The sequence below is a fragment of the Hippichthys cyanospilos genome, chromosome 7, assembly GCF_059441005.1.
Source record: "Hippichthys cyanospilos isolate Australia breed blue-spotted pipefish chromosome 7, RoL_Hcya_1.0, whole genome shotgun sequence".
Classification (NCBI taxonomy): Eukaryota; Metazoa; Chordata; class Actinopteri; order Syngnathiformes; family Syngnathidae; genus Hippichthys; species Hippichthys cyanospilos.
This window is the reverse complement of record NC_142375.1, coordinates 5,875,156-5,900,102: the sequence shown is the minus strand read 5'-3', so window position 1 is coordinate 5,900,102 and position 24,947 is coordinate 5,875,156. Positions and strand designations below refer to the sequence as shown.

At 41.2% G+C, this 24,947-nt stretch overlaps 2 protein-coding genes across 2 annotated transcripts; both read left to right on the top strand.

Moving 5' to 3' along the window:
- Positions 1-4,299: 4,299 nt before the first annotated feature.
- LOC148420800 (aly/REF export factor 2-like) lies at positions 4,300-8,132 on the top strand. Its single transcript, XM_088419693.1, has 6 exons — positions 4,300-4,594; positions 6,919-7,074; positions 7,151-7,298; positions 7,389-7,455; positions 7,553-7,742; positions 7,834-8,132. Exons 1-6 carry the CDS (start codon positions 4,412-4,414, stop codon positions 7,846-7,848), a joined length of 759 nt encoding a protein of 252 aa, XP_088275819.1. The 5' UTR covers positions 4,300-4,411; the 3' UTR covers positions 7,849-8,132.
- Positions 8,133-8,716: 584 nt separating this feature from the next.
- On the top strand, positions 8,717-24,498 carry LOC148420799 (rho GDP-dissociation inhibitor 1-like). Its single transcript, XM_088418980.1, has 6 exons — positions 8,717-8,842; positions 12,926-13,114; positions 15,276-15,359; positions 21,605-21,681; positions 21,950-22,013; positions 23,070-24,498. Exons 2-6 carry the CDS (start codon positions 12,928-12,930, stop codon positions 23,267-23,269), a joined length of 612 nt encoding a protein of 203 aa, XP_088275106.1. The 5' UTR covers positions 8,717-8,842; positions 12,926-12,927; the 3' UTR covers positions 23,270-24,498.
- Positions 24,499-24,947: the final 449 nt, after the last annotated feature.

Below are 24,947 nucleotides of genomic sequence, written 5' to 3'. Positions count from 1 at the left end.
TGGTACGTTTGATACACGGTTGAAAATTTGTTGTCATTCTTTTTTGACGTATGAAAAGAGTACGTACAACTTATTGCTGACAAACAAGGAATAGCTAATTGCCCTCTTGCTAGCTGGTGAGACAAACTGCGGGAACAACGCAAGCTCTATGTAATAGTTTTCTCCTTGCCTTTCATAAAGGTAAGCAGACAGGTTTAATCTGAGGATATTTGTTTCTTCACAGACGGGTCTATTCTGAGGATATGCGTTTCTTTACTGAAGCAGCTCGGACTGGCTATCTGGGCTGTGCATCATTCTCGTTTCCGACTGTTTACGTTGTAGCTTTACTGTTGACAGAATTTACCTCTGACTTCCATTTACCGATTAAACCGGGTCCTGAACGAACCGTGAAAATTTAACTGATGCAATTGTGAAACTTTTTGAGCACGCGGACCGACTGTGTGCACACAGACAGTGCACTGCTAATGTGGGAGCGACACTAAGAAGGACTTTGAGGAAGGCTGCTTATAATGAAATACAGGGTGTGTACCGAATACTATGTCCTGGTACTCAAGTGAGTAAATCCTGAAAAAAATTATGTGCACCCCTATAAGTAATATATACATCCATCCATTCATTTTCTAGAGCTGCCTCTTCTCACAAAGGTTGCAGGCTTGCCAGTGCCTATCCTAGCCATTTTCGGGCAGTAGGCGGGGACACCCTGAACTGGTTGCCAGCCAATTGCTGGGCACAGAGACGAATAAACATTCATGCACCCAATCGCATCTAAGGACAACTTAGTATGTCCAATACACCTGCCATGCATGTTTTTGGAGTGTGGGAGGAAGCCGGGGAGAACATGCAAGAATGCAAGAGTGAACCGTGAGGCGGACGTGCTAACCACTGCAACGCCTATATTGCACATTGGCAGTTCATTTGTTTTCAAAAGTACACGTTTTTTTTTTTTTTTTATATAGAGTTAATCAGTGATCCAAACAAAACAATCACCATGGTTTGTGGGAAAAAAAAGTGCATTCTCGGAAAGCCTGCATGTTCAACTGATGTTGGGCATTCGCTGATGGAGGAGGAGGACTTGTGTTAAATGATCATGTAAGTTTCACGTATGGGAGGCGTTTGGCAACATCGAAGTTAAACGAGTTCTTGAGTGATGCGCATACTTAAAGTGTCCAATTTTCCTTTCCTATGTTTATGTTTAACTGATGTCCACTGAAATAACAATTACAGTGTAACATGCCACCAATCTGCTAATTTACTGTAACTTCAGAATTCAGAAACTTCAGAATAGGTACACCTAATCATGCGTGAACGTTAACATGATTGAGCTGTCATTTTGAATTGTTTCCTTGGAACGATATTTTCATTCTGACCAGCTTGACTCTTCATGGCAAATTATTGCCATCACATCAAGTTTGAACTTTGAACTCAGAAAGAAAAAAAGGCCATCAATGCATTAATCACTAACAACTATAATAGTAATAATAATTGTTAATAATATGATACTTATTTTTAATTATGAACTCTGAAATTATTTTGCTTGTAATAATGTTTTATTCACAAATGTACCATCACCTCTATTCATTGCACAGATTTTTGCTTCAACTTCCAACATAAAAAAAGGCATCTGGAACTAGACAATGAAGCTAACGGACAAGTGAAAAAGCTCAAATGTTCTCGTTCAGCGCAGTCTTCTCTAACCTGTGACGGTAAATATATCGGCAAGTTAGGTAGGTCAAACTTCATGCGTAATGTGAAGTATGGGGGCGATGGTAGCGTGTCACATGATGTGTGTCTAAGATGAATCATAGGTTGTCACAGGATGAAGCAAAAATCTTTTCAACGCCACATCTGTAACAAATCTCTATGGAAGCAGGCCAGCTGAGTGTGAGTGTGTGTGTATTTGGGCATGAAAGTTCCAGATTCTAACATAGTGGTGCAACAAATACCAACCAAATGGTAGATTGTTCTGCACAGTGAACATAGGAAAATTGCGGGGGGGAGTTTAACATGCTTTTCTATGCTAATGTTACTCTGTCACTCACACATTGTACAGTTTAACCTGTGGGGTTGACACAGTGTAGATTTTATGATCCAAATGGCTGAAACAATATCGGTAAATTCTTTAAACCTATGGGAAATGTGTACAATTTTAAAGGTCAAGTGAACTTTTTTTGCATTTTTAAAACAAACCATTGCATGTTTTTAATGTGCAAGCAGGTGTTGTAGTTGCTGGGATTTGGTTATTACAATTTCGTCAGTACACTTACAACCAAAAACCTTCAACAGTCACACACTGAGGTGTGACATTGGGCAGACAGGTAGATGTTAATGAAACTTGGTTTTTTTTTGTTTTCTGTGACAAACACTATAGGGTTGTGCTCCTAGAGCACCACGATGCCTTTTGTTTAAAAAAATAAATCACATCAAAAGGAAAATGGGCTACAAATATTAACGTTTGAGCACCACCCTTAATCGCACCATCATACAGGAGAGCTGAATGAATGCAAAACACTTGGTCTTTTTTATTTACATTTTATTTTTTATGAAGGAATGCTGGTCAAAGCTGCACAAATACACTTTTTTTTCTGATATACTGTAATTACATGTTGTGTTGAGCCTGTGGCACTTTCTGCTTCTAAGGAAATTGTCCCTCAAATGGTTTCCTTTATGGATGTTATTCCTCTTCCCTTTTTTTAAGAAATCAGGGACACGATTGAATGACAAATAAGTACTGCAGTATATAAAAAGCTATCTTTCCACCCGTCTTTTTACTATCTGTGTATCAAAGTGTCTTAAGATTGTCAAAACAGGCTGAACCTTTTCCAAACTGAGTCTCCCTATGGTTCTAAACCTGGGGCTTATCTGCTAGCGGTGGGCAGGTTGATCCAAATATCGACAGTATCGGTGCCAAGTCAGTGTCAATATCAGGTAGTTCCAGCATTGCACTTTTACACACTTCTGAGGGTTGTTTTCTTTTAAAGTTGACAGCCAGGTCACCAGACTTGCCGCTTCTTTCTCAACGTGAAGCAGGAAAACTGCTTCTCCTTTCCCCCTTGGTAATTTGATTTTGTGCTTTAGAAGCAGAAACAAGTACACATGTACAACACATGTATCCGTCCATCCGTTTACTATAGCCGCTTATCCTCACTAGGGTTGCAGGCTTGCCGGTGCCTATCCCAGCTGACTTTAGGCAGTAGGCGAGGTACATTCTGAAATGGTTGCCAGCCAAATGGAGGGCAATTTACTATTAAAAAGTTGTACCCAAAAGCAATGTCCTACACTGGCTTGCTTCTTTTTAACTTGAGGTTTTGGGTAAGTTTCGATGATTACATTTCACTTAATATACTGTCTTCAATTGTTATTTATTTATTTATATATATTTTAGGGGGGAAAGAGTGCACTGCTCTTTCTTGTTTTAAAGAGCAGATTAACCAATCAGGTGTTAGGACCTGCCTTGGGTTGAAGAGCAAGGTAACCAATCAAGTGTTAGGACCCACCCATTTGACAGTGAATTTGACAGGTGAACTAAATGCATGACATGCCACAACAGTGTGTCATTAATTAAATAAATGTTTAATTAATTAACCATGTCATTAATTAGCTACATGTTTCATTAATTCATGAAATGGTTCATTAGTGAAATAAACCATGTAATTAATTAATGAAATATTTATTTGATTAATGACTTTTAGTTAAGTGAATATTTAATTTTTTAATGACGCTTTTATTTAATATTTGAAGTACATTGATCTATTGAATTTTGGAACTTTTAATCCTCCATATACTAGAGGAACATAGAGGGTGTGAGAGAGAAAGCGTGTGTGTGTGTGTGTGTGTGTGTGTGTGTGTGTGTGTGTGTGTGTGTGTGTGTGTGTGTGTGTGAGAGAGAGGGAGAGAGAGAGAGAGAGAGAGAGAGAGAGAGAGAGAGAGAGAGAGAGAGAGGGGGGGGGGGCGACCCATCCATCCAATTTTCTAAAACCCCTTACCCATCATTCCAGATTAATATCAACAACATCCGTAGTTGAACGGGTTTTTCAATTGTATTTCTCAATTGAAATACACACAAGAAGACTCTGGTCCGTTTTTATTTTTTTAACAAAAAAAGTGTAATAAATGATTTAGACAATCATTTAAGGAGCCTGACGATATGTAATATGGCGTAATACGTTTGATCGTCCTCCATTAAAAGAAAATGTGTGTACGTTTCCAAGTTTCAATAAAGTTTTGGTGGGAAGCCAGCCAATGGGAGGAACCCCGGAGTAATACGTTACGTTCGTCACTTCCGTAAACTATTTACGCATATCCGCTAACCGTGACACGGCGCCACCATAGGAACTTGGGCTAACGAAAAAGACTTGCTACGCTCCAACTTATTTGTTCTCCGCTGTTCCCCAAAATAAGTTTAAGCTCCACCATGGTCGACAAAATGAGCATGTCCCTGGATGACATCATCAAGCTAAACAACAAAGGAAGCCGTAGCGGAGGTTCGTCCCGCTTGAGTAAAAGTTCAGGTTTCGCCGGTGGGTCTTCGAGAGCGCGGAGTCGACCGATTCATTTCAACCGCGAGAGAGACAGCAGGCCCACACCGTACACCAGAGTAAGAACGAGTCGAAATATCTTTCTTTGTGCATCACTTTACACAACCTAAGGAAGTCACACTCTTTTGGGGAGAACCGACGGAGTTCATTCGTGATTATTTCCGTCGCACGGTCAGTTTAACAAATCTGGCGCCTTTTTTACGTCGTAGCCAGAGAGTCATAAAAGATTATTGTTTTCCAGCCATCTCCGGCCGACCAAGGCTGCATACAGGGCCGTAGATGAGGGGGGACAAGCGATCCAGTCTGTCTTCCGCCACCCGGAACAGCAAAAACATTCCGATCGCGTGCTGCTCGGTTAGCTAGATTTATTCATAAGGTGTACGCAAATAAGTGGCTATAAGTTGTAGTGTACTTAAAAAAAGAAAGAAAAACGCAGTGTGTGAGATGAGAGAGAGAGGAAAAGCAAGCCAAAAAATCTGCAATTTACCACTGTCTTTTTTTTCCTTTCTTTCTTTCTTTCTTTCTTTCTTTCTTTCTTTCTTTCTTTCTTTCTTTCTTTCTTTCTTTCTTTATTTTTTTAACTAAGGTAAATCACACCAGGCTGAAACTTTCACTTTGGAGCAACATAGCCTACTTTCCCAGCATTGCTGATATCATATTATATTAGATTAACACCGAGCACTGAATCGCGTAAAATTTAATGGGGCCATGTTTCGTTTCCAAAGCGCATCTAAGCTGCGGCCTGCGGGAGTAAAATTGTTGTTAGTTTTCCAAAGCGCACCTGGGCGTACGATAGCCGAATGACTCACACAGACCCTAACAATAATAATAAAAAATAAAATATACATTTTCCCTTTTTGTAAGCGCATTACTGATGAGGCTTTTGGCATTTTAAGGGGAACCGTTCATTTATGAACTGTTTATTTAAAAGAACCATTCAAAGAAGTGGCTCGTCTCTGCTTTTGAGTTTATTTTAAACATACATGTTTTTCATCTTAAAATAAACGCTAGGATGGGTGAAACATTGCAGTTTGTATCGTTCATTAGGTGTTTAAGTGATGGGGTATTTAATATTGTTTTCCTCTAAAATATTGTAAGTTGTAGTTACAATTATGCATGTTGGGAATTATGCCAAACATAGATGTGTGCACCGCATCTGAAATGTTTGTTTTAACAAAAACTTTCACATCAATCAAATCTAGTCTGTGTTCTTTCTCATCTACATGACCTCTTTGATAGCCCCTTCGCTCCACCTCTGCTCCTTCTTTCTCTCCCCACTTGATCCCCGTGTGCCTTTTTTTTCTTGCACTTGTTCCACAGCTTAAAAAAATACAACTGAATGGTGCTAATAGGCCAAGATAATGCGCTTTGCAAAACAGCGGGAAGGGGGCGCGAATGTTTCCCTACAAAATTTTGAGTCCCATCATTCACAGTGAAGAGAGGTTCGAAAAGACTTTTTCGTGAACGTCGCATCACTAAGGGAAGTGAGCTTTTCTCCCTGCAAAGCCAGACATACAGAAACACGTTGGTGAAATCTTACGCTTCTTAACTTGTTTGGTTAAGTGCAGAGGGACAGAGTGGACTTCTCGGTGTCAGTGCCAGGCAGTGGCTGTTGATGTCCCCGGGTTCACGCAACTGGGCTTGAGGAACACACAGCACTGACACCAAGAGGTCTGTCTTCCGTCACCATAAACAATAGTGCTGGAAGATGGGTGACTTTACTCTGGTTACAATTATGTTGTGTTTTAGAACCATATGTAGCCATGACCATCTTCATAATTTTATGTCACAAGGGAAATTATGAACATTCATGTTTTTCTTGTGACACACACAAAAAAAAAACATGCAGACTTTTTTTACAAAGTCCTAACATTGTAAGAATGCTCGCCGAATGGTGTCCACCTTGGTTGAAATTAAGGCCCTAATTATCCGTCACTGCTACTGAAGAAGAAGAGTGTCAGGCCTTAAAAATCAGACAGTTCTAAAACAGCAACGATAAATTAATTTACAGATTGCAGAAACGTGGTTAAAATAATGTTGACAGAATGAGTGCTCAAGATTGGTGTCTTAGTTGGGCTTGAAATGATTAACTGACTGATGAAAGACAAGTGCCCTCATATAAATAATATTGCTAATGACCAGTGTTATTTCAACCACGCATGAATTATCGGATAAAATCTCATTTACTTTTTTTGGCTCGCAACGCAGCAGCTCTTGTGTCTGTCCATTATCCATCCATTCATTATCTACCGTTTTATCCAGAGTCTCCAGAGAACAGGCCAGGACCAAGGATGACCTTTCCATAGTGTAGTTGTGTTTGTTTGCCCACCGAGCGCAGTGCACGTTTGCGTAGTCTTTAATCCGCCACTCTTTCTCATCCTAGCCCAGAGAATTGCCAGACGTATGGCAGCACGACCTGTTTGAGCAGCATGCCTTTGAACTCAGAGGGCAGCGCTCAGGAACGGACAGAAGAGCAGAAAATACTGCTAAGCTACTACTTTCCAATCTGGATTTTGGAGTGTCTGACACAGACCTCAAAGTAATTTACGCCGCACTTCTTCTCCGCCTGAATGACGTCAAAATGACAATGGCTGACGCTTGACTTCTTCCTACAGGAGCTGTTTGAAGATTTTGGGCCTCTGAGGAAAGTATCAATTCACTACGACCGGTCTGGTCGCAGCAAAGGAAGTGCAGATATTTGCTTTGAAAATACAGCGGATGCGGTCAAAGCCATGAAGCACTATAATGGAGTCCCTCTTGATGGTGATTACGCTCGCAGACAACTGTAACCTTTTCGTCTCAACACCAGCATTGTTTGTAAGTGCGCTCCTTTTGTCATATTTTCACTGTCAGGTCTCCCGATGAAGATAGTACAAATGACATCTGAAGTCGCCTCGCCAAGCAGACAGTCGTCACAGAGGTGAGTGAGGTCCACTGTCGTTGACTCATTTTGCTGTTTCCGGAATCGTGTCCCGCGGTTGTTGCCTGCCACAACCTGATTTGTGCTCTACTCACAGTTCCAACAGTGGCTTTGACAGGAGCAGGCTCGGTCCCGCCAAGTTTGACAGGAACGACCGGAGCGAATGGAGGGAAAGAAGGCAAGGTGGCAGCAGCGGGGGCTCAAGAGGTTGGGGACGAGGGAGAGGAAACAGACCCCAGCTATCAGCCGAAGAGTTGGATGCCCAATTGGATGCCTACAATGCTATGGTATGCTACGCTGCGGCTTCACGCTTGCTTTATTTTGTTAGACTGTCTTATTAAAACTAATTGTATTTTATTTCTTCTTGCTTTGTTGTAGGCAAACCACAACTAGAAGCGTTTTGAAAAGAAACCTGGCATCAGCATTTCTTTTAAATATTTTTACAGTGTTATCAATTCCATTTAATGTTTTGTTCTTTTTGGGGAGCCCAACACTGGTGTTTCCTCCCCATATAGCTTTGGTGATTTTTTTTTTTTTTTTTTTAATTACAAGATAAATTAGTACTTTCATACCCTTATGTTAAAACTTTTCAGAATTTTCATTCATTTGGTACTGTATACTTGATATGTGAACATCCCAGGGTTTTGTACATAATTATGAATACACAATAGAATTGTTTTTTGTGTTTGTCTGTTCATTTTGAAGTGCCTCCTAAGGACGTGATAAACAAAACACATAGAAATGTATAATACGGTATGGCGCGAAAGCAAAGGAAATAGACTGAAATGATATAATTGTGACTAGCAACACCTATACAATATTTTCCAGAAATAGTTGGTGTTTTTGGGCCATATAGATTTTTTCTTCTGCCCAAATATTTTAAACTTGTCTGTACAAATGCATAAACTTGGTTTCCAAGGGTACATTTCTCAACGACAGTTTGGAACTTAAGCAGCTTGTCTAAATGGCCACCCCACCAATTTAGGCTGTCACGACATTGTGAGACGTGACCCCGGAGGTTACAATGGGGGGGCACAACATTTTAAACTATTAAAAATACTGAAGGAAGGATGTGTAATTCTTGTAATTGATGTGACGAGAAAGGTGTTGTGGCAGTACAAATCAGCGGTTAGATGTGTGCCACTTTTACTACTACAATTAACCATGATCATCATGGTACAGGTGTTTTAAAATTTTCCGGTGTTTTGCACATGGAAGTGAAAAATTTGACCCTTTCGTCTCGCCGTCGCTTTATTCCCGGAAATGCTTACGCGGGCGGGTGGCGTACCGGGCGGCGCCGTTCCGTTATTCGCCATACTTGCACAGCAGCACACAACGAACGCACTTACTGCAAGGCACCTGGAAGCCTCTCTGCTTTCAACATAAGGTTTGTCAACTCGTTCTTTTCGGGGAGAACCGTTCTCAAAAGAACGTCTTATCCGGTTATAATTGCGTCCTCTCAATCCACTGACAAGTTAGCCAGTGGAGCGTTAGCTTACTGGCTGTGGCTAGCTTGCTTGAATTGTCCGGTCCACATTAGCTATTAGCTCCTTGTCCCGTTATCAGCCCCACCCTGTCGCAAATTGACGGCGCTCAGTTCAAAGTTAAGATCTTTTTTTTGAAAGAATTTCATCGCGGACTTATTAGTAGGGTACAAATTAATAGTTCATTTTGTAGGGTTGTTGTCGCCTTGTGCTGTTTATTAATTCTGCTTAAGCGCAAAAAGATTCTCACTGCAAGACGCTACGGTCGTCGTCGTGCTTCATATATACTGTATGGGCTCTTCTGTACTCATGTATACTCATTCTGAGGGTTAGTTCATCTTTGAAGTGCATATTTTAGCGACAATGAGACAGAAGAATCTCACCCCTAAAGTTTCCTGACGTCCCAATGTCGATCTGTTGATGAGCAATTTGTTGGTAAAAGTCAACAGTGGAATTTCTACCCATCTCCATGGTGTGAATGTGTAGATAATGGGTCCTGTTCAATTCTGTAAAGTCATCTCCAATGGAGGCCAATCGTGAAGGCGCTTCATATTGGTAGCATATGCTGTACTTGCAGTGTTTTTAAATAAGAATACGGCAAGTAATTTGGCCCAGTCAGCCAATTTTGTTTTTGGCCCAATGACCCGTTTTCGTTTGGGTGGGGGTAGGACACACAAACCCAAATGATCAGGCTCGCTATCAGACCGCGACACGCTAGCTGTTGTTCTGATCTTTTGAATCAGGTTTGTTACCAAATGGAGGCATCAAAAACACACAGGATACGCCTCCCAAGGAACTGAAGCTCACTACTCCTGCTTTAGGGTGAAGCGGAATTACAATTTTTTGTTCATTTTTATTGATGCTTTTAATTATGCATTCACACAGATTCTGCTGAAATTGCCAAGTGAACTATCATTGTCACTACACTGGTCTTTATTAATCTATTCATCAAAAATGCGGTAACCGCAATGTTGTTGGAAGCACCGCCACTGACTTGTGCTCTTACATGCTTTGGAGTGCACAACTTAAGTAGTCAGTTGTGTGCTTTCTCATCGCAACTTGCAGACATTCCTCTGATGACTGCTAGTTTGGGCAGGTCTGAAGAGGTATGGGAAAGGAGTTTCTCTACCCACAAAAGGGGGTAAATCATACTTGGGACAATTTTCTTAGGTTACACGCTATACTTGTCAAAGGTTTGGACACCTTGTTTAAATGTGTGACAAAAGTATGGAAATGTTAAAGCTTCTAATTTGTTTGCATTCTGGTTATAATCTGCAATTCAGTATCCACCTTACTGGTTGTCACGATACTGTCTGTATACAAGGACCTGCATGGTAGGTGTGTTGGACACTGCAAATTGCCCATAGTGTGTTTCTAAGGCAACTAGTTCCAGGTGACCCCACCTGCTGCCCAAAAACAGCTATGACAGGCATCAGCCAGCTGTTGACACTTGTGAAGACAAGTCGTTACGAAAATGGATGGATGGATGTATATATTATATTACAAATTTCACTTTAAAGGATTTTGAAGTGTACATCTTTAAGTGTAAACTACAGATTTTTTTTTTAAACAAAACTGGCCTTCATATGAATTAATCTTTCATAAGCAGCTGTAGAAAATGGATAGATGGATAAAAGACCTGATATTGATTGTTGTTATAAATATTGTTCAAAAAAGAAATGAAACACCTTAAGAAAAGGTTTAATAATCAGAATCATAATTTTGAAGGGTAAAATATACAATTTGTTTTCTATAGTTAAAAAAAAGAAAACATAAATGTCGTTATACAGTTAGTTAGTAGTATGTGTGTTGACAATGTTAATATATTTATTGTGTCAACAGAAAATGACATCACAGCTTTTTAGGGTCAGCAACGACCAGTCATGGGTTAGCTTGCGAAAGTCACATGACCAAGCTCAGAAAATGTGACCTGTGTGGTTGTTACCTGAGCACTGAGCAACTGTGATGCCATTTTTGTTGACAGCAAGTGATAAAATGGCCGCCCCTGTGATGTGTAAAGAGGCAGATTTTGCTACTTTATCCATATTCCACATACTCAATATAAACTGCATGATTGACACGTCAACCAGACATTATCACTGCAGGCAGAAGACAAAGCAATGTCATGTTTCCTGGCTTGATTTCTCACATTCAGTGATTATCTAAAACAGGGAGTAAATGTTAACTATGCACGTTTCTATGCTTGTGTACTTTAACCTGTGGCAAATACGATAACAGTAAATAATATTTTTGAATTATTTTTTCAAAGCATTTTTTAAGATCAGATGAGTAAACACTTTGGGCTACAATCAGGAACAATGCGACGATTGTTTTGATATTTTTACAGGTTGAAGTAGACTATTAGAAACGTGCATTAGCTGGTGATTGGTCTAAGTTTTCAGACATTTACACATGCTAAAGTTTTTACTACAAACTACCAGCAGCTCTTTGGCCTGTATGCTACTTCCCCACAACTAAATAGCTAACACATTTTACTCGTTAAGCGGTGACTGCTGCTGTCACCTCCAGCAACATTTAAATGTTGATACAGCCAAGGCTAGCAGTATTAAATTGTTATTTCCAAGCGCGGGCGGCCTATTGTTATCGCAGTGGAGCAAACACTGGCTTATGTCTGATAAAGAGGGAATTGCTGTTGTGGGGCGGCTTTTGCTCATTGGATGTCCACTTGAGTCAGTCCATCCCCGCATAGCAATTGTGTGACAAGCCCCGGAGATTGTAACGCTGGCATTGACCGAGTCAGTGTTTTGGCTGAGAGCCTGGCTCTTCTTCAAATTCAACTCAGCCCTCTTGTGCTCACCCGATGGGTTGGAGAGCCTTAATTAAAAGGAACAATACAAATCTCAAATGATGACAGACCCTAATAATGACTAATAGTATAGCTTTTTGAAACAATATGAAATCGACTTGTGTAAATGCTAATGTAGCATGCTATGCGCTTGTATTTTGCATGTTTTAGTCCATGTATCATTCAGGTATGGTAAAGGAACGTTGAAGGGTTGCTTTTTGGATTTTAAAGGCCATTTCGTAAAGTAAGGCACGATGCCAGAGTCCTGCAGCGTTTTCTGATCATTTGTACCGTCCATCCATCCAACCATTGTCACGGCCTATCCCAGCTAACTTGGAGCAGAAGGCGGGGGACACCGTGAAATGGTTGCCAGACAATTGCAGGGCACACAGAGACAAACAACCATTCACGCACCCAATCACACCTAAGGACAATTTAGTATGTTCAATACACCTGCCATGCATGTTTTTATGGAGTGTGGAAGGAAGCTGGCATACCCGGAGACAACCCAAGCGGGCTTGGGGAGAACATGCAAGCTCATCACAGGAAGGGCGGAGCCAGGTAGATTTGAACTCGGGTCCCTGAACTGTGAGGCGGACACGCCAACCACACCGATCTTCCTCATTTGTACCATAGACATTTGTTTTGATTGCATCTGAGGTATTAAACCAGTTTAAAAGCATTCATGTGCAGTCATTATCAACCTGGGATAAAAAAAAAGTCTCACTTGTTTATTCGTGTATGGTATCATTAAAATGGGATTATTTTTTGTTGATATCTTAGAAAACAAAAATGTACCAAAGCCCTATTGCCCAACACCAAAATGCATTTGTGTGCACTCTGCAGTCATGTGATTGGTAAGCCCTCTTCGTGACTCTCACAGATTGGTGATGTAATTTCGGAGAAGTGACCTGATGTGATGTCATGTAGCAGTCACGGTTACCCGTAGGTCAGCAGCGTTAGGAGCAGATTCAGAACAGGCGCTGCCTCCATTTTTTGAGCTCAGAGGAGTTACTGTCAGTTGGTTGCACGCTGTCCCTTCTTGATTCTCATGGTTGTCTTTTCCCCCAGGGATCTCCATCCTCATTCCCAGTAGTCCAATGTTCATCTTGACAAAGGCTCCACTGTCGTTTTCACAAGTTTTTGATGATCAGCGTACTGCTGTTTTTGTTATCACCAGACATGGCTGAGGATGATGTCACTCCAGAGCAGCTCGCAGCCATCGCCGCGGAAAATGAGGAGCCGGAGTCTGTGAACTACAAGGCACCTGCCCAAAAGACGGTGAAGGAGATCCATGAGATGGATAAGGATGATGAGAGCTTACGGAAATATAAGGCAGCCTTACTCGGCACATCAGTTGCTGAAGCAGGTGATGGATGCGGCTTCACTTTCTCTCGTTGTTTTAAGGCAGTGGTTCTCAACCTATTTTCAGTTATTTACACACTCTGAAAAACACCTTTTTATCAGTAAATTTCTCCCAGAAGCAGTGCAATGCAGTATTTATTGATTATTTTTTGGGGGGGGTTGAATATTGCTGTGCCAACATAATCTAATGATTGGACTTTATTTGTGTGGTGGTCTCTATTGAACTATTTAAATGAATAGATTTTTTTTATTGAACTATTACCTCAATATAAAGGTTTTTACACATACAATTATCAACAAAGGGTCTTCCTTCGGGATCCTCGTAAAGAAGTCATTAACTTAATTTAAAATGAAGTCTACAAGTGATTATCAAGTCATGCGAAGATGACATATGACGGGTCAGGTTGAATCATTTTGAAATGTGGTTTTTGAAAGTTTTTTGGGGGGGAAATGATATTTTAGCTACTCATATATTATCTTTATGGATTTACAGTACATTTTAAAAAAAAGTGACATTATAAAACACACACACAACACCAGGGCTGTCACAACACTTATTTTAATTGTCGATTAATAGCAATTATTTTTTTGATAAGTCAACTAATCACAACTATTTTTTGCTTGAAAGTAGGACGCTTTGATGCACTTCCCAAATAATCTTATGAGCACTTTACTTCACCTTAAAGGCAATACAGTATTTTTAAATACATACACAACTTAAGAACTTGTGTAATATTATTCAATACACAAAAATAAATAATAATAAAAAAGTGCAATCATTAAAGCGCACAAATGTTAATTATTTGCTTGCTCCATTACTTAGGGAAACTACAAATATTGAATTTGTATTGTAGAACAATCAATATCGGCAAGACCGGAGTCCCAGCGAACTAAAACTACAACATCCCTCTCTACAGAACAAACTTTGGCCATTGAGCCTTCTCAGCCATCAGAAACAAAATCCATCTTGGACTTAAAGCTGTTTTCTTCCAAAATTAAAACCTGGCTAAAGAAAAAACAAAAATGCACTCAGCTGTCACTTCTGTAGCAAAACTATTTAGTTAGTTTTTTTTTTTTTTTTTTTTTTTAATGATAGACAGATTATTTTGTTGCAACACTTCTCAAGAGTGGTTTAATGTAATAATGGATTATTTCCTGTTTGAATTGTGCAGATTTGTTGGTTTTTGTTTTCAACATATATTTTACATTTTTACGGTTTTGTATTCTTGAGTAAGACCCTAACTAGGGACGTTGAAAATGAGCATTTGCTATAATTTGCATCACATATCTGAAAACCCGTAACCATGTCTGACTGCATTGTCCCTAACAAAATAAAGATTCACTCATTTATTTTTCAAGTAGCACAATCAACAATTATGTATTAGTAGATAGGCACCTGTCCAGTAGTACTATAATCAAGTTTAAGTACAAGACGTAATCCTCCGCCCTTTGTCTTACCAAGTACAGTCCAGCTAGTTTGATGGCGTTGTCTGGTATTCCACTGTCTAGCTATGTTTCAGCGAATAACGTGACATTCCGATCCATGAGTTTCTTGTGCTGTGTATACGATAATCACATTGGCAATACCTTGCGGCTTTAAAAGTCAGGATTGTTTAAAATCATCCAAATCTGTCAAAACTGTTTTTTTTTTTTTTGTTGTTGCTTCTGATTTAGTTCACAAAATCGGTTTGTTGTGAACAAACGTTGCAGCAGTAATTGCTCCACGTCATGAGGGCCAAAACATGTATGTAACAAAACATTTTGAGCTAACTGAGAAAATTGTTATCGCCTAGGCCTAGTAGGACGCGATCTGTTTAGCCTGCTCGAGAGTGACTCACCGAAGCGAGTGAGTGAGTGTGAGAAATTGACCACTTGATGGTAGTTTGTTTCAATTAAATATTTTTTTAAAATTTTGGTGTGCTGTAGAATTATACTTATGCTAAATATCCATATTTCAGTTTTAATTTGATGTGTTCATTCAGAAATAATTCATTTACACTATATATTTATTGGTGAGCAAAACCCATTTTTGGACAAATGTAAATGTCATGAAATGTGGGTATTGAACACATTTTTCACACAATTGTTTTATAATGCCTATTTAATAAAGAAATACTTAAAGATGTGAAATTGGCAGGCGCTCATGCCTTTTCAATTCTTGCCAGATCCCAACGTTCCCAATGTCCAGGTGACCCAAATGGCTCTAATGTGTGAAAGCGCCCCAAATCCTCTGGTGTTGGACTTGCAAGGTGAGTGCTTATGCATCTGGAATGTCCTACTTCCTGACATGTATGTCTCAAGAAAGACCGTAGACAATGTTTACTAACTTGTCAATAATAAACAGTGGCATGGAAATGAATTTGCCACATTCTACATTTTTCTCACTTTCCCCAATTTAATATTTAATCCTTGTGCCATGGATTGGCGCACTCCTGTCATCGTGTGATAACAAAATGGTCGTGCCATGTTGAGGTCTGACATATTGTCACCATGTGGTTGAAATTTCAGCTCCTTAGTGTCTTATTTCAATGCTCCCCTTTTGATGGAAAGATCAAAGGATTGTACAAAGTGCTGCACAAGTGTTTAAGAAAATCATATATAATTATGAAAAAAACTAACAGTTTTATAAAAGGTGAGGTGATTTAAGGGTAAACAAACTGCTCCTTGTGTGGAAAAAGTATTTGCCAGCTGTGTAAAATATGAAAATACGAAGGCTAATGGCGTTTTCCATTCATTTTCATTTACCCTCCAGACTTGTTCAATCATGAAATCACCAAGTCGAACCTGTCAAAAAAACAAACAAAAAAACTGTTCTAGTCAGCTTTTATCTTGAAGCTGACCTCAGCAGCTGTGGCGGCAGTCCTTGCGACTCCGTTTTTATTGCCATCACATCACATAGCTGGCAACATCACCTCGTCGATCACACTGTCATTGTGTGATACAGCACATGTCTCCGGCATTAGCACAAGTACATGGTGCAAATAAATGGAGCTGGGGCATTTTAACGCACAGAAAAAAATGTCCGTCAACGCATCAAACTTTAAAAATGGCATATGTAGGCTTTCTATCAATCTACTGTATAAATGCTGAAGAACAATAATGGAGGTGAAATCCGCCAGGTCACAATTCCAAGATTTAATAGTTGGGGTCAAGTGTAAATATATTGTTGAAAAGTAAATTTAAAAATATAAAGACGCATTAAGGAAAATAACTTCCTTTTGTCCCCCTTTGTTTCCCAATTTAGCATTTTGTCCTTGCATGTAATGAATAGAAATTTTCAATGATGTCCTTTACGTTTGTTCAATAAGTATGTACCTTGTGTACAACATGTTATAATATAACTGCAAAAATAAATAATACAATGAAACTAACACAAATAACCAGAGGAAGGAAAATGTTCCAATCAAAATCTGTGGTTGTGCAACTTCATTGCACAGAGTGCAGTTGAGTGCAAAGAATTGAACACAATAAAATGGTGCTGTAGTGTATCATTTTGGACACTGGGTGGCACCAACAAAAATGATATACATGACAGAAGAAGTTTGGAAACTCCCAAAGAAAAAGTCATGATGTCATGTCGAATATGAAGGCGCAGTGCGCTAACTGCTGAGCTGTAAATAAAGTCAATTAAACAAAATACAAGACTGATTTTTTTGGAACGCTTTATAACATGGAGCAAGCCGAATGACCACTTCAGCTTCTAAGTTGCAGTGCTCGTCTGGACCTTACTTGTAAAAGTAAGAATTTTTGTGTATTGTACTGTCCGTTGTTCAATAACTAGGAAGACTGTGGAGGAGGACTGAGAGAGTCAGTGATTGAGCAAGAGAATGTGTTGCTGTTGAAAGCAGCTCAGTTTGATGCTTTTTTTTTTTTTAACAGTTTTATCTTTCAATTAAAAAAGTGATCCGACGAAACCACGACCAAATGAACATATGCAAGGCCATAACAGTATTATGGACCGTGGACTATTTGGTTCGGTCCTGTTCGTTTTATTTTATGTTTCCTTGAAAGAATTTTGTGGGCCTGATCCAGGCCACGGGCCTACAGTTTGACACCCCTGATCTAGACCACTGCATCTTTCTCCGTCCCTACCTTCTCAAGTAGAAATAAAGGTGTGGTTCAGCCCTTCTAAGTGACAGTTTCATTAAAACAAAACAAGAAAATTAAACAAGTTAATGAAGAAATGAGTACTCTTTTATTAGCATAATATTAATGCCCATCCATTCTCTATGTAGTCGTCTTTTTTTCAGGATTCTATAAGTCATGGTGGAGACTGGACCCTTTTTTATTTATGTATATATTTATTTACTTACCGGTATTTAACATCTTAATACATTATTGACATAAGTGAACCCACATGTGATTTCTACACTTTCTACACATCATTTCTCTTGGCTGTTCTATTGACCATGAAAAAGGACTATTGTTCATATATATTGTAAATTTACATGGATTGCCTATGGATTGGCAGTCCTGGGTGGTGGTCCCCTTTTTTTAAGAAGGGTGACTGGAGGTTGTGTTATATATGTGTGTTAAATACAGAGGGATCACACTCCTCAGCCTCCCCTCCAGGGTTTTGGAGAGGAGGGCCCGTCAGTTAGTCGAACCTCAAATTCAGGAGGAGCAGTGTGGTTTTTCATCCTGGCAACACTGGAGGATGTTCTACAACCTCGGCAGGGTCCTTGAAGTTGAATGGGAGTTCGCCATCCGGTCTACAGGGGTTTTATGGACTTGGAGAAAGTGGGAGGTGCTGAGGTAGTAGGGTGTAGACCCCCTAGATACGGTCTGTTTGGTCCCTGTACCACCAATGTCAGAGTTTGCTTCACATTACCGGCAGTGACTTAAATTAGTTTTAATCGAGGGTTAAAACCTCTGCCATCAATTCTGTTCATTACCTATATAGACAGAATTTCTAGGCACAGCCGCAGCGTTGATGGGGCACTATTTGCGGATGATGTGGTACTTTTGGCTTCATCGGGCCATGACCTCCAACTCTCACAGGAGCAGTTTGTAGCTGAATGCGATCGGCAGAAAAATCACTACCTCCAAGTCTGAACTCATGGTCCTCAGGCGGAAAAAGGTGGAGTGCCCTCTCCGGCACGGGGATGGGTTCCTGCCCCAAGTGGAAGATGTTGGGGTCTTGTTCACGAGTGACGGCGGGATGGTATGGGAGATCAACAGGCAGATCAGTGCAGTGTTTTCTGTAATGCGGACTCTCAACTGCTCCGTCGTGGAAAAGAAAAAGCGAAACCGGAAAGCAAAGTTCTCTATTTACTTGTCGATCTGTGTTCCTCCTCACTTATGATCACAAGCTGTGGGTCGTGACCGAAACAAAGAGATCCTGTGGCCGAAATGCGTTTCCTCCGCATGGTGTCCGGGCTCTCGTTTTAGATAAATGTGAGACGCTCGATCATCTGGGAGGGGCTCAGTGTCGAGTCACTGTTCCTCTGCTTTGAGAGGAGCCAGTTGAGATGGTTTGGGTATCTGGTTTGGATGCATCCTGTACACCTGAGGTCTTCTGGGCAAGTCCCTCAGGGAGGAGGCCATGGACAACCCAGGACAACACAACATCTCTCAACTGACCTTGACGGAAATCTGGGCTTTCCTGCTGAAGCTGCCGCCCTATTAACCCAACTCCGAATGAAGCGGTGGATAATGGAGTTTTTGTTTAGTATATTGGGCTTTATACTGTAGAAGAATTAATCAGGAAGAAACAAGCTTTTTGACTGAGTTCCCTGCACTTTTGTAGCTCAAACATTCCCCCAACATCCTCAATTCTATCTTTGACAGTAGCAATGGTGTACCTTTCATACACTTTAGCAACTTTCTAAATGGAACGTTGACAGTTATGGTCCAACATAAGAGGAAAGCAACTCGGCCCTCTGTGTGACTCGACTACGACCAAGTGATGGAAATGGGAAGGGATAACAGTACAGTTACTGTATGTGGTTTAATTATTAAATATTTAAGCAAGCAACTAAGCGTACTGCAGTAATCTTTGTCTCAAATATATAAAGTATAACTACATTTCACACTTCTGGTACCCACATTCACTTGCACAAAGTTTCTGTTTGGGGCTATTACTTCGGATTTCACTTTTCACGGGGCGTTTCGGTCCCCATTAACCGCGAAAAACAATGGAACACTGGGTTATCTAGAAAAATTGGATGAGTATACCTAAAACCATCCTTGTTGACATGAACAAAAGAAAAAAAAAAAATCCAACTTTCAAAGACTGTTAACTGCTTTTTTAATGTGTTTATGCAAGTCACAGGTTAGTCGAACACAATAAAACCCACCCAAATGCATCGCAGTGCCTGAAATAAAGTGTGAAAATATGCCAATCCTTGTTTTATTACAATTACACTTAACATGGTTAAGACGAAACCTGGGGTCATATGTGCCACCCCCCCTTTTTTTTCCCCAAAAATTCAGTTTTTTGCTCATTTTATTTTTTCCCGTCTTATTTTTAGGAAAATTAGTAAAAATGTTAAATTCAGAACACCTTTTTGCTTTTATTTTAGTGACTATTTAACATATCTCCCTTAATTAAATAATTACAGTGTAAAACCTGCTTGAAATTTGTCTGTAAACAAATATAGCATAGTAGAACATTGCATGAGATTGCTAACAAAACGTTTTTTCACCTTTGTTAAAGATGAACGTTGGAAGTTGTATCGCCAAGGATTCAAACAAAACAATTTGGATAAGATGCTGCCAATTTAGTTGAATACCAGCTATAAACTATTCTATTCTTTACAAGGACTGAGGTGTGTGAAAATGAACTGAGGGTCAGCTCAGTGCGGGTCCAGGCCGGACCGCCAGTTGCCTGTCTGCCTTCTAGCTAATGGTCTGCACAAAACAACCCGCTAGGTCATTTGCGGGAAGTTTCGGAATTGGGTGTTTGAAGCTCCTGAAGGTCAAAAGGGAGTTAAGATTTTCTTCAATGCCTTTAAAAGTATAATGGTATAATCTTAAAATAATCGCACACCAAGCCATGTTTGCCATCAAATACGACACTGTAAGTTTAAATGGAAAAAAATATGAGCTCATAAATTCAATGTGGCTTTTGTGCATGGAACTTCCCATTAGTAACTTTCAATTTCCAGTGTGTAAAATCGCTATTATTATACACGAGAGTTTTTGTTCCCCCCCCACATGCTTTTATATCCATATCCTCTGTGTCAGGTCGTCAAGCAATGAGCACAGAGCAACGAACAAACCTGAAGTTTCTGGTCCAGTTGGGAAAATCTCCATCTGAAGCGCTGGGATTACTGCAGCAAGTGTACGGGGAGGAGACCATGTCACGCTCACGTGTTTTTGAGTGGTGCAAGAGGTTTAAAGAGGGGCGCGAGGATGTGGAAGATGACCCCAGGAGCGGAAGGCCCTCAACCAGCAGGACCCAAGCCAATGTGGAGCGCGTCAGGCAGATGGTGCGCCGCGATCGGCGTTTGACCGTTCGATTGATCGCAAATGAGCTGGGCGTGAACCGGGACAACGTTTGGAAGATTGTCACTGAAGATTTGGCGATGCGGAAAGTCTGCGCGAAGATGGTGCCCAAAGTGCTGAACGACGACAACAGGGATCTGCGCGTGCGCTTTTGTCAGGACATCCTCGAGCGTCTCGAAACCGAAGCGGATTTGCTGGGGAGGGTCATCACGGGCGACGAGTCATGGATCTTGGAGCGTGACCCCGGGACCAAACGCCAGAGCCTTCAGTGTGCAAGTGCGACGCCTCCAAGACCAAAGAGAGCAAAAGAGTCCAAGTCCAAAATGAAGGTCTTGCTGATCGCATTCTTCGACGTGAGGGGCATTGTCCATTGGGAGTTCTTGCCACAGGGCCAGACATTCAACCAGCATGTCTACAAAGACATCCTGCAGCGTTTAGTAAATTCAGTCCGTGAGAAGAGGCTAGCGTCATGGCGGGACAAGTCGTGGCTGCTACATCATGACAACGCACCTGCTCACAACACCCTGAGCATCCGACAGTTCCTGGCTGAGAAGAACATCCCAACGCTGGAGCAACCTCCCAACTCGCCCGATCTAGCTCCGTTTGATTTTTTCCTCTTTCCCAAACTCAAGGGGGTCATCAGGGGGTCCTGTCTAAAAGACATGGACGATATCAAGACGGCTGCGACAACGGCGCTGCAGAGGATCCCGGAAGAATCCTTTCAGGAGTGCATGAAGGCCTGGCAAAGAAGGCTGGGAAAGTGTGTGAGGCTCCAGGGGGACTACGTCGAAGGAGAAAACTTGTAGTTTTTGTCACGCCAGTTCAGGGACTTTGCTGGCACAGCCCTCAAATGTGTTTTGTATCGCTAATAAAAGTGACTAAAATGATGCTTTCAGTGACTGATTCGCAATTCAAAACTTTTGTCTTTTCTTCTTGCGACCTTGTGATATTTCTGATGACTGATAATTATCAGTCCTAATTAGGATATGTGCACCTATACCTGATGATGTATGTTGATCCTTTTTGTAATTTTGGTTTCCACCAGGCGATTTGGAATCCTTCAAGAATGAAGCCTTTGTTCTGAAGGAAGGAGTTGAATACAAAATAAAGATCAGCTTTAAGGTGAGAGCGGCACTTTTTACTGCAGTGTATCGACAGTACACTTCGGGCTGAACATTTTCATTTCTTTGGCCAAAATAACATTCAACATTCATTCAACATTCATTGCGCGCAGGTGGCTGCTGTACCCAGTAGAGGGTTAACACTTGCCGGTATAAGAGGGAACCTTGTAGACCTGAGAAAAATATACCAACTGTGAAGCATGGTGGTGTCAGCATCATGGTGTGGGGGTCTTCAATAATGTTTTTGTTTTTTTTTCTTGCCTCGCCAGGTGAACAGGGAGATCGTCTCGGGTCTGAAGTATGTGCAGCAGACATACAGGAAAGGACTGAGAAGTAAGTCAATGTTTTCACTCTTGTTACTTTTTGACATTGCGGTCAAGTGCTTGCATAATGCTGCCCTATAAACCAATGAAGGCTCAAAGTTGGTCCCATTTTGAGATCAATCTGAAGGTTGCTTCAGGGAGGACATCAAGCTTAAAATTTTGCCAAGCCATTATGAGTGTTCATCAGAAAGATTATATATATATATATATATATATATATATATATATATATATATATATATATATATGATAAAAATACGTACAACCAGAAGAAAAAGCTAACAACGGAAAAGCAGTTGGTCTGCATGACAATGTCGTGATTGATGGGGAAAACAAAGCCTCATCAACTACTTTTCACCTTTTTTTTTTTTTGCTCCTCTTGATGGTCCTCTTGGTTTAAAGATACAGTGGAAAATTTAATGCATTTGTATTGTACTAGCATTTATTGTTACTTATTGTTATTTATTGTAACGAAGCACACATCTGGAGGAGTAAAAAAAAAAAAAAAAAAGGTGGTTCATGAGGCTTCATTTTCCTGTGACCTGTCTGTTTGACAACTTATTGATGGGGATTTCAAACATTTATTTATTTCAAGTAGAGATGGACTGATACAGGGTTTTCAGGACCTATACCGATTGATAGTAGTAGAGGAGGCCGTGTAAAAATTGGCGGGGGGGGATGCAAACAGTGAACTTCATCGAAATGCCTAAATCATGTTTATTGAACCACCCAAAGCCAGAAACAGAAATGCGTCATCCGCAAAAGCAGAAGTTCTTCTGTCGGCAAAACGACGACCTTAATATCGATGCTCATGTATGCCACATCCAATAAAATGAAACTTGGGGCATTCCTGCCTGATAATTCACCGAGGCATCAGATATGGCATCAGATATGCCGTTCAATCAGCGCGGCCGTCCGCAAAGGCGTCACGACATGCCCGCGGCGATACGGAAGCATCTCCAATAGGTCGCCGAGGACTTTTCGCCCAGGTTTGATAAGATTTTACAGGGTGAGAAGATGACTATCGGACGGCCCGTTTATTTCAAGATGTGGTTTGTGCCCGCAGTCGACAAATCGGACTACATGGTGGGCAGCTACGGGCCCCGCCCGGCCGCGTACGACTTTCTGACCACGGTGGAGGAGGCTCCTCACGGCATGCTGGCCCGCGGCAACTACGTCATCAAATCCAAGTTTACCGATGACGATAAGCACGACCACCTGAGCTGGGAGTGGAACCTCATCATCAAGAAAGACTGGAAAGACTAAAACGGGCCTTCAAGCGGGCGGGCGGCAAGTGAAAGATGTCCTTTGTCGCCGAGACGCCCGCCGTTCGCCACCCGATACTGCAGTCTCCTTCCGCCATTTGGGCCTTCTCGTTTTCTTTTTTTTTTTTTCTACTACGTTGTACTCTCTATGTCGTCATGCCTCGTCTGCTTCCTCCGACACGTTTTTCCTTCCGTTCCCCTCGCGTCAGTAGCAGCGCTCCCCCGATCCATCCGATGGCATCGCCTCATGAAACGCTTTTGATTGGTGGAACCCGTCCCCCCTTGCGTCCGCTTCACGCCCCTCGTTCCTTTCGCTGTTCAGCGCTTCTCCGGAATGGTGTCTTCCTCTCAGAATGAAGTACATGGTTAAAGCAAGTGTACAATCAACTTGAGTTTGCCTTTCTATCTAGTTGTATCACTGGTTGTGTAACCGTGCGACCGTAACCACAACGCTGATAATCAGCCGTCTCCCCGCCGCATCCGTCGTTCCTTCCGGCTGTCTTTTGATATGACCGCCATGACCTGCCTTCATACACGTGGTCACACGCTCCCTCGGAAAACGATTGGTCAAATAAAACTTGCCTTACGTCCGGCCCTGCGTGGAGTTGGCGCCAGCGCCACCTAACCTGAATGTCAAGGGCTCGCTTCGCTATCAACACCCACCTGTAGCCCTGTTGATGTGGAGATTGTTTTGACAGGTTACTTGTCAGCTGTGCGCACGCAGCGACCGCCGCCGCCGCCAAAAGAAACCCTTCCCGTGACATGTCAGGGTAGCGAATGTTTAGAAGAATTGGAGAAACGCAAGGAAAAAGCCCGAAGCCTTATCAAAAATGATCGCGTCAAGGAAACTACAACGTTTGTCTCGTTTGCTTTGGTGGTGTTCCTCTTTTGCCTTAATGTACTCGTGCCCCCTGCAACGTTCCCATTGCGTCACGCTTGCAGCTGTTTTTTTTTTTTTTATACCTACGTAATGACAACAGACAACACTTAGCTCATATGAAGACTTATTGAAACACAAGTGACTGGTAACAAACCCTAAATGAACTTGTACTGTACCAGAAGCATATGGATGTAGAGCTTCTTTTTTTTGTTCTATTTACAGATGTGTATTCCTGCGCCATACATTCCTTCACAATGTATAGTTTCTATGAAATCACTGGCATGCTGGTGGGGTTGTACGTGATATCATTTGTGATTGTTCTTGGTCAATAAAGATTTTGCGCAACTTGGGCTCGTTTGTGGTGCTTTGACTTGAACTGCTCTTATTTTGCTCCGTGGCCGGAACTAACGCGCCATCCTACTTTCCGGCATGGTAGACAGAAGTGGGCCTTTTTTTTTTTTTTCTGCTCCCACATTGTCATCCTTGGTCTGTCATTTTTTTTCAAGCCGTTTGAAATTGTAATTGTCAGTCCATTTTTTTTGCACCACTACCAGAGGGTGACATGGTTTTTCTGGTTCGTCATTCGTCAGGCGCTGATCTACTGTTTGCACTCATACGAATTCCTTTTTCTGTTTTAGTACTTACATTTAAAGTTAACACGTTTTTGGTTCAACAGTTACACTGCAATTGAAACACTAATATAAGTGTAACACGAAAACAAAACCAGCTAAGGGGTTTAACCCTTGGCTGTGATACACCATGTTTATTATCCCGCATCTTGAGAAATGCGGGGGCCGAG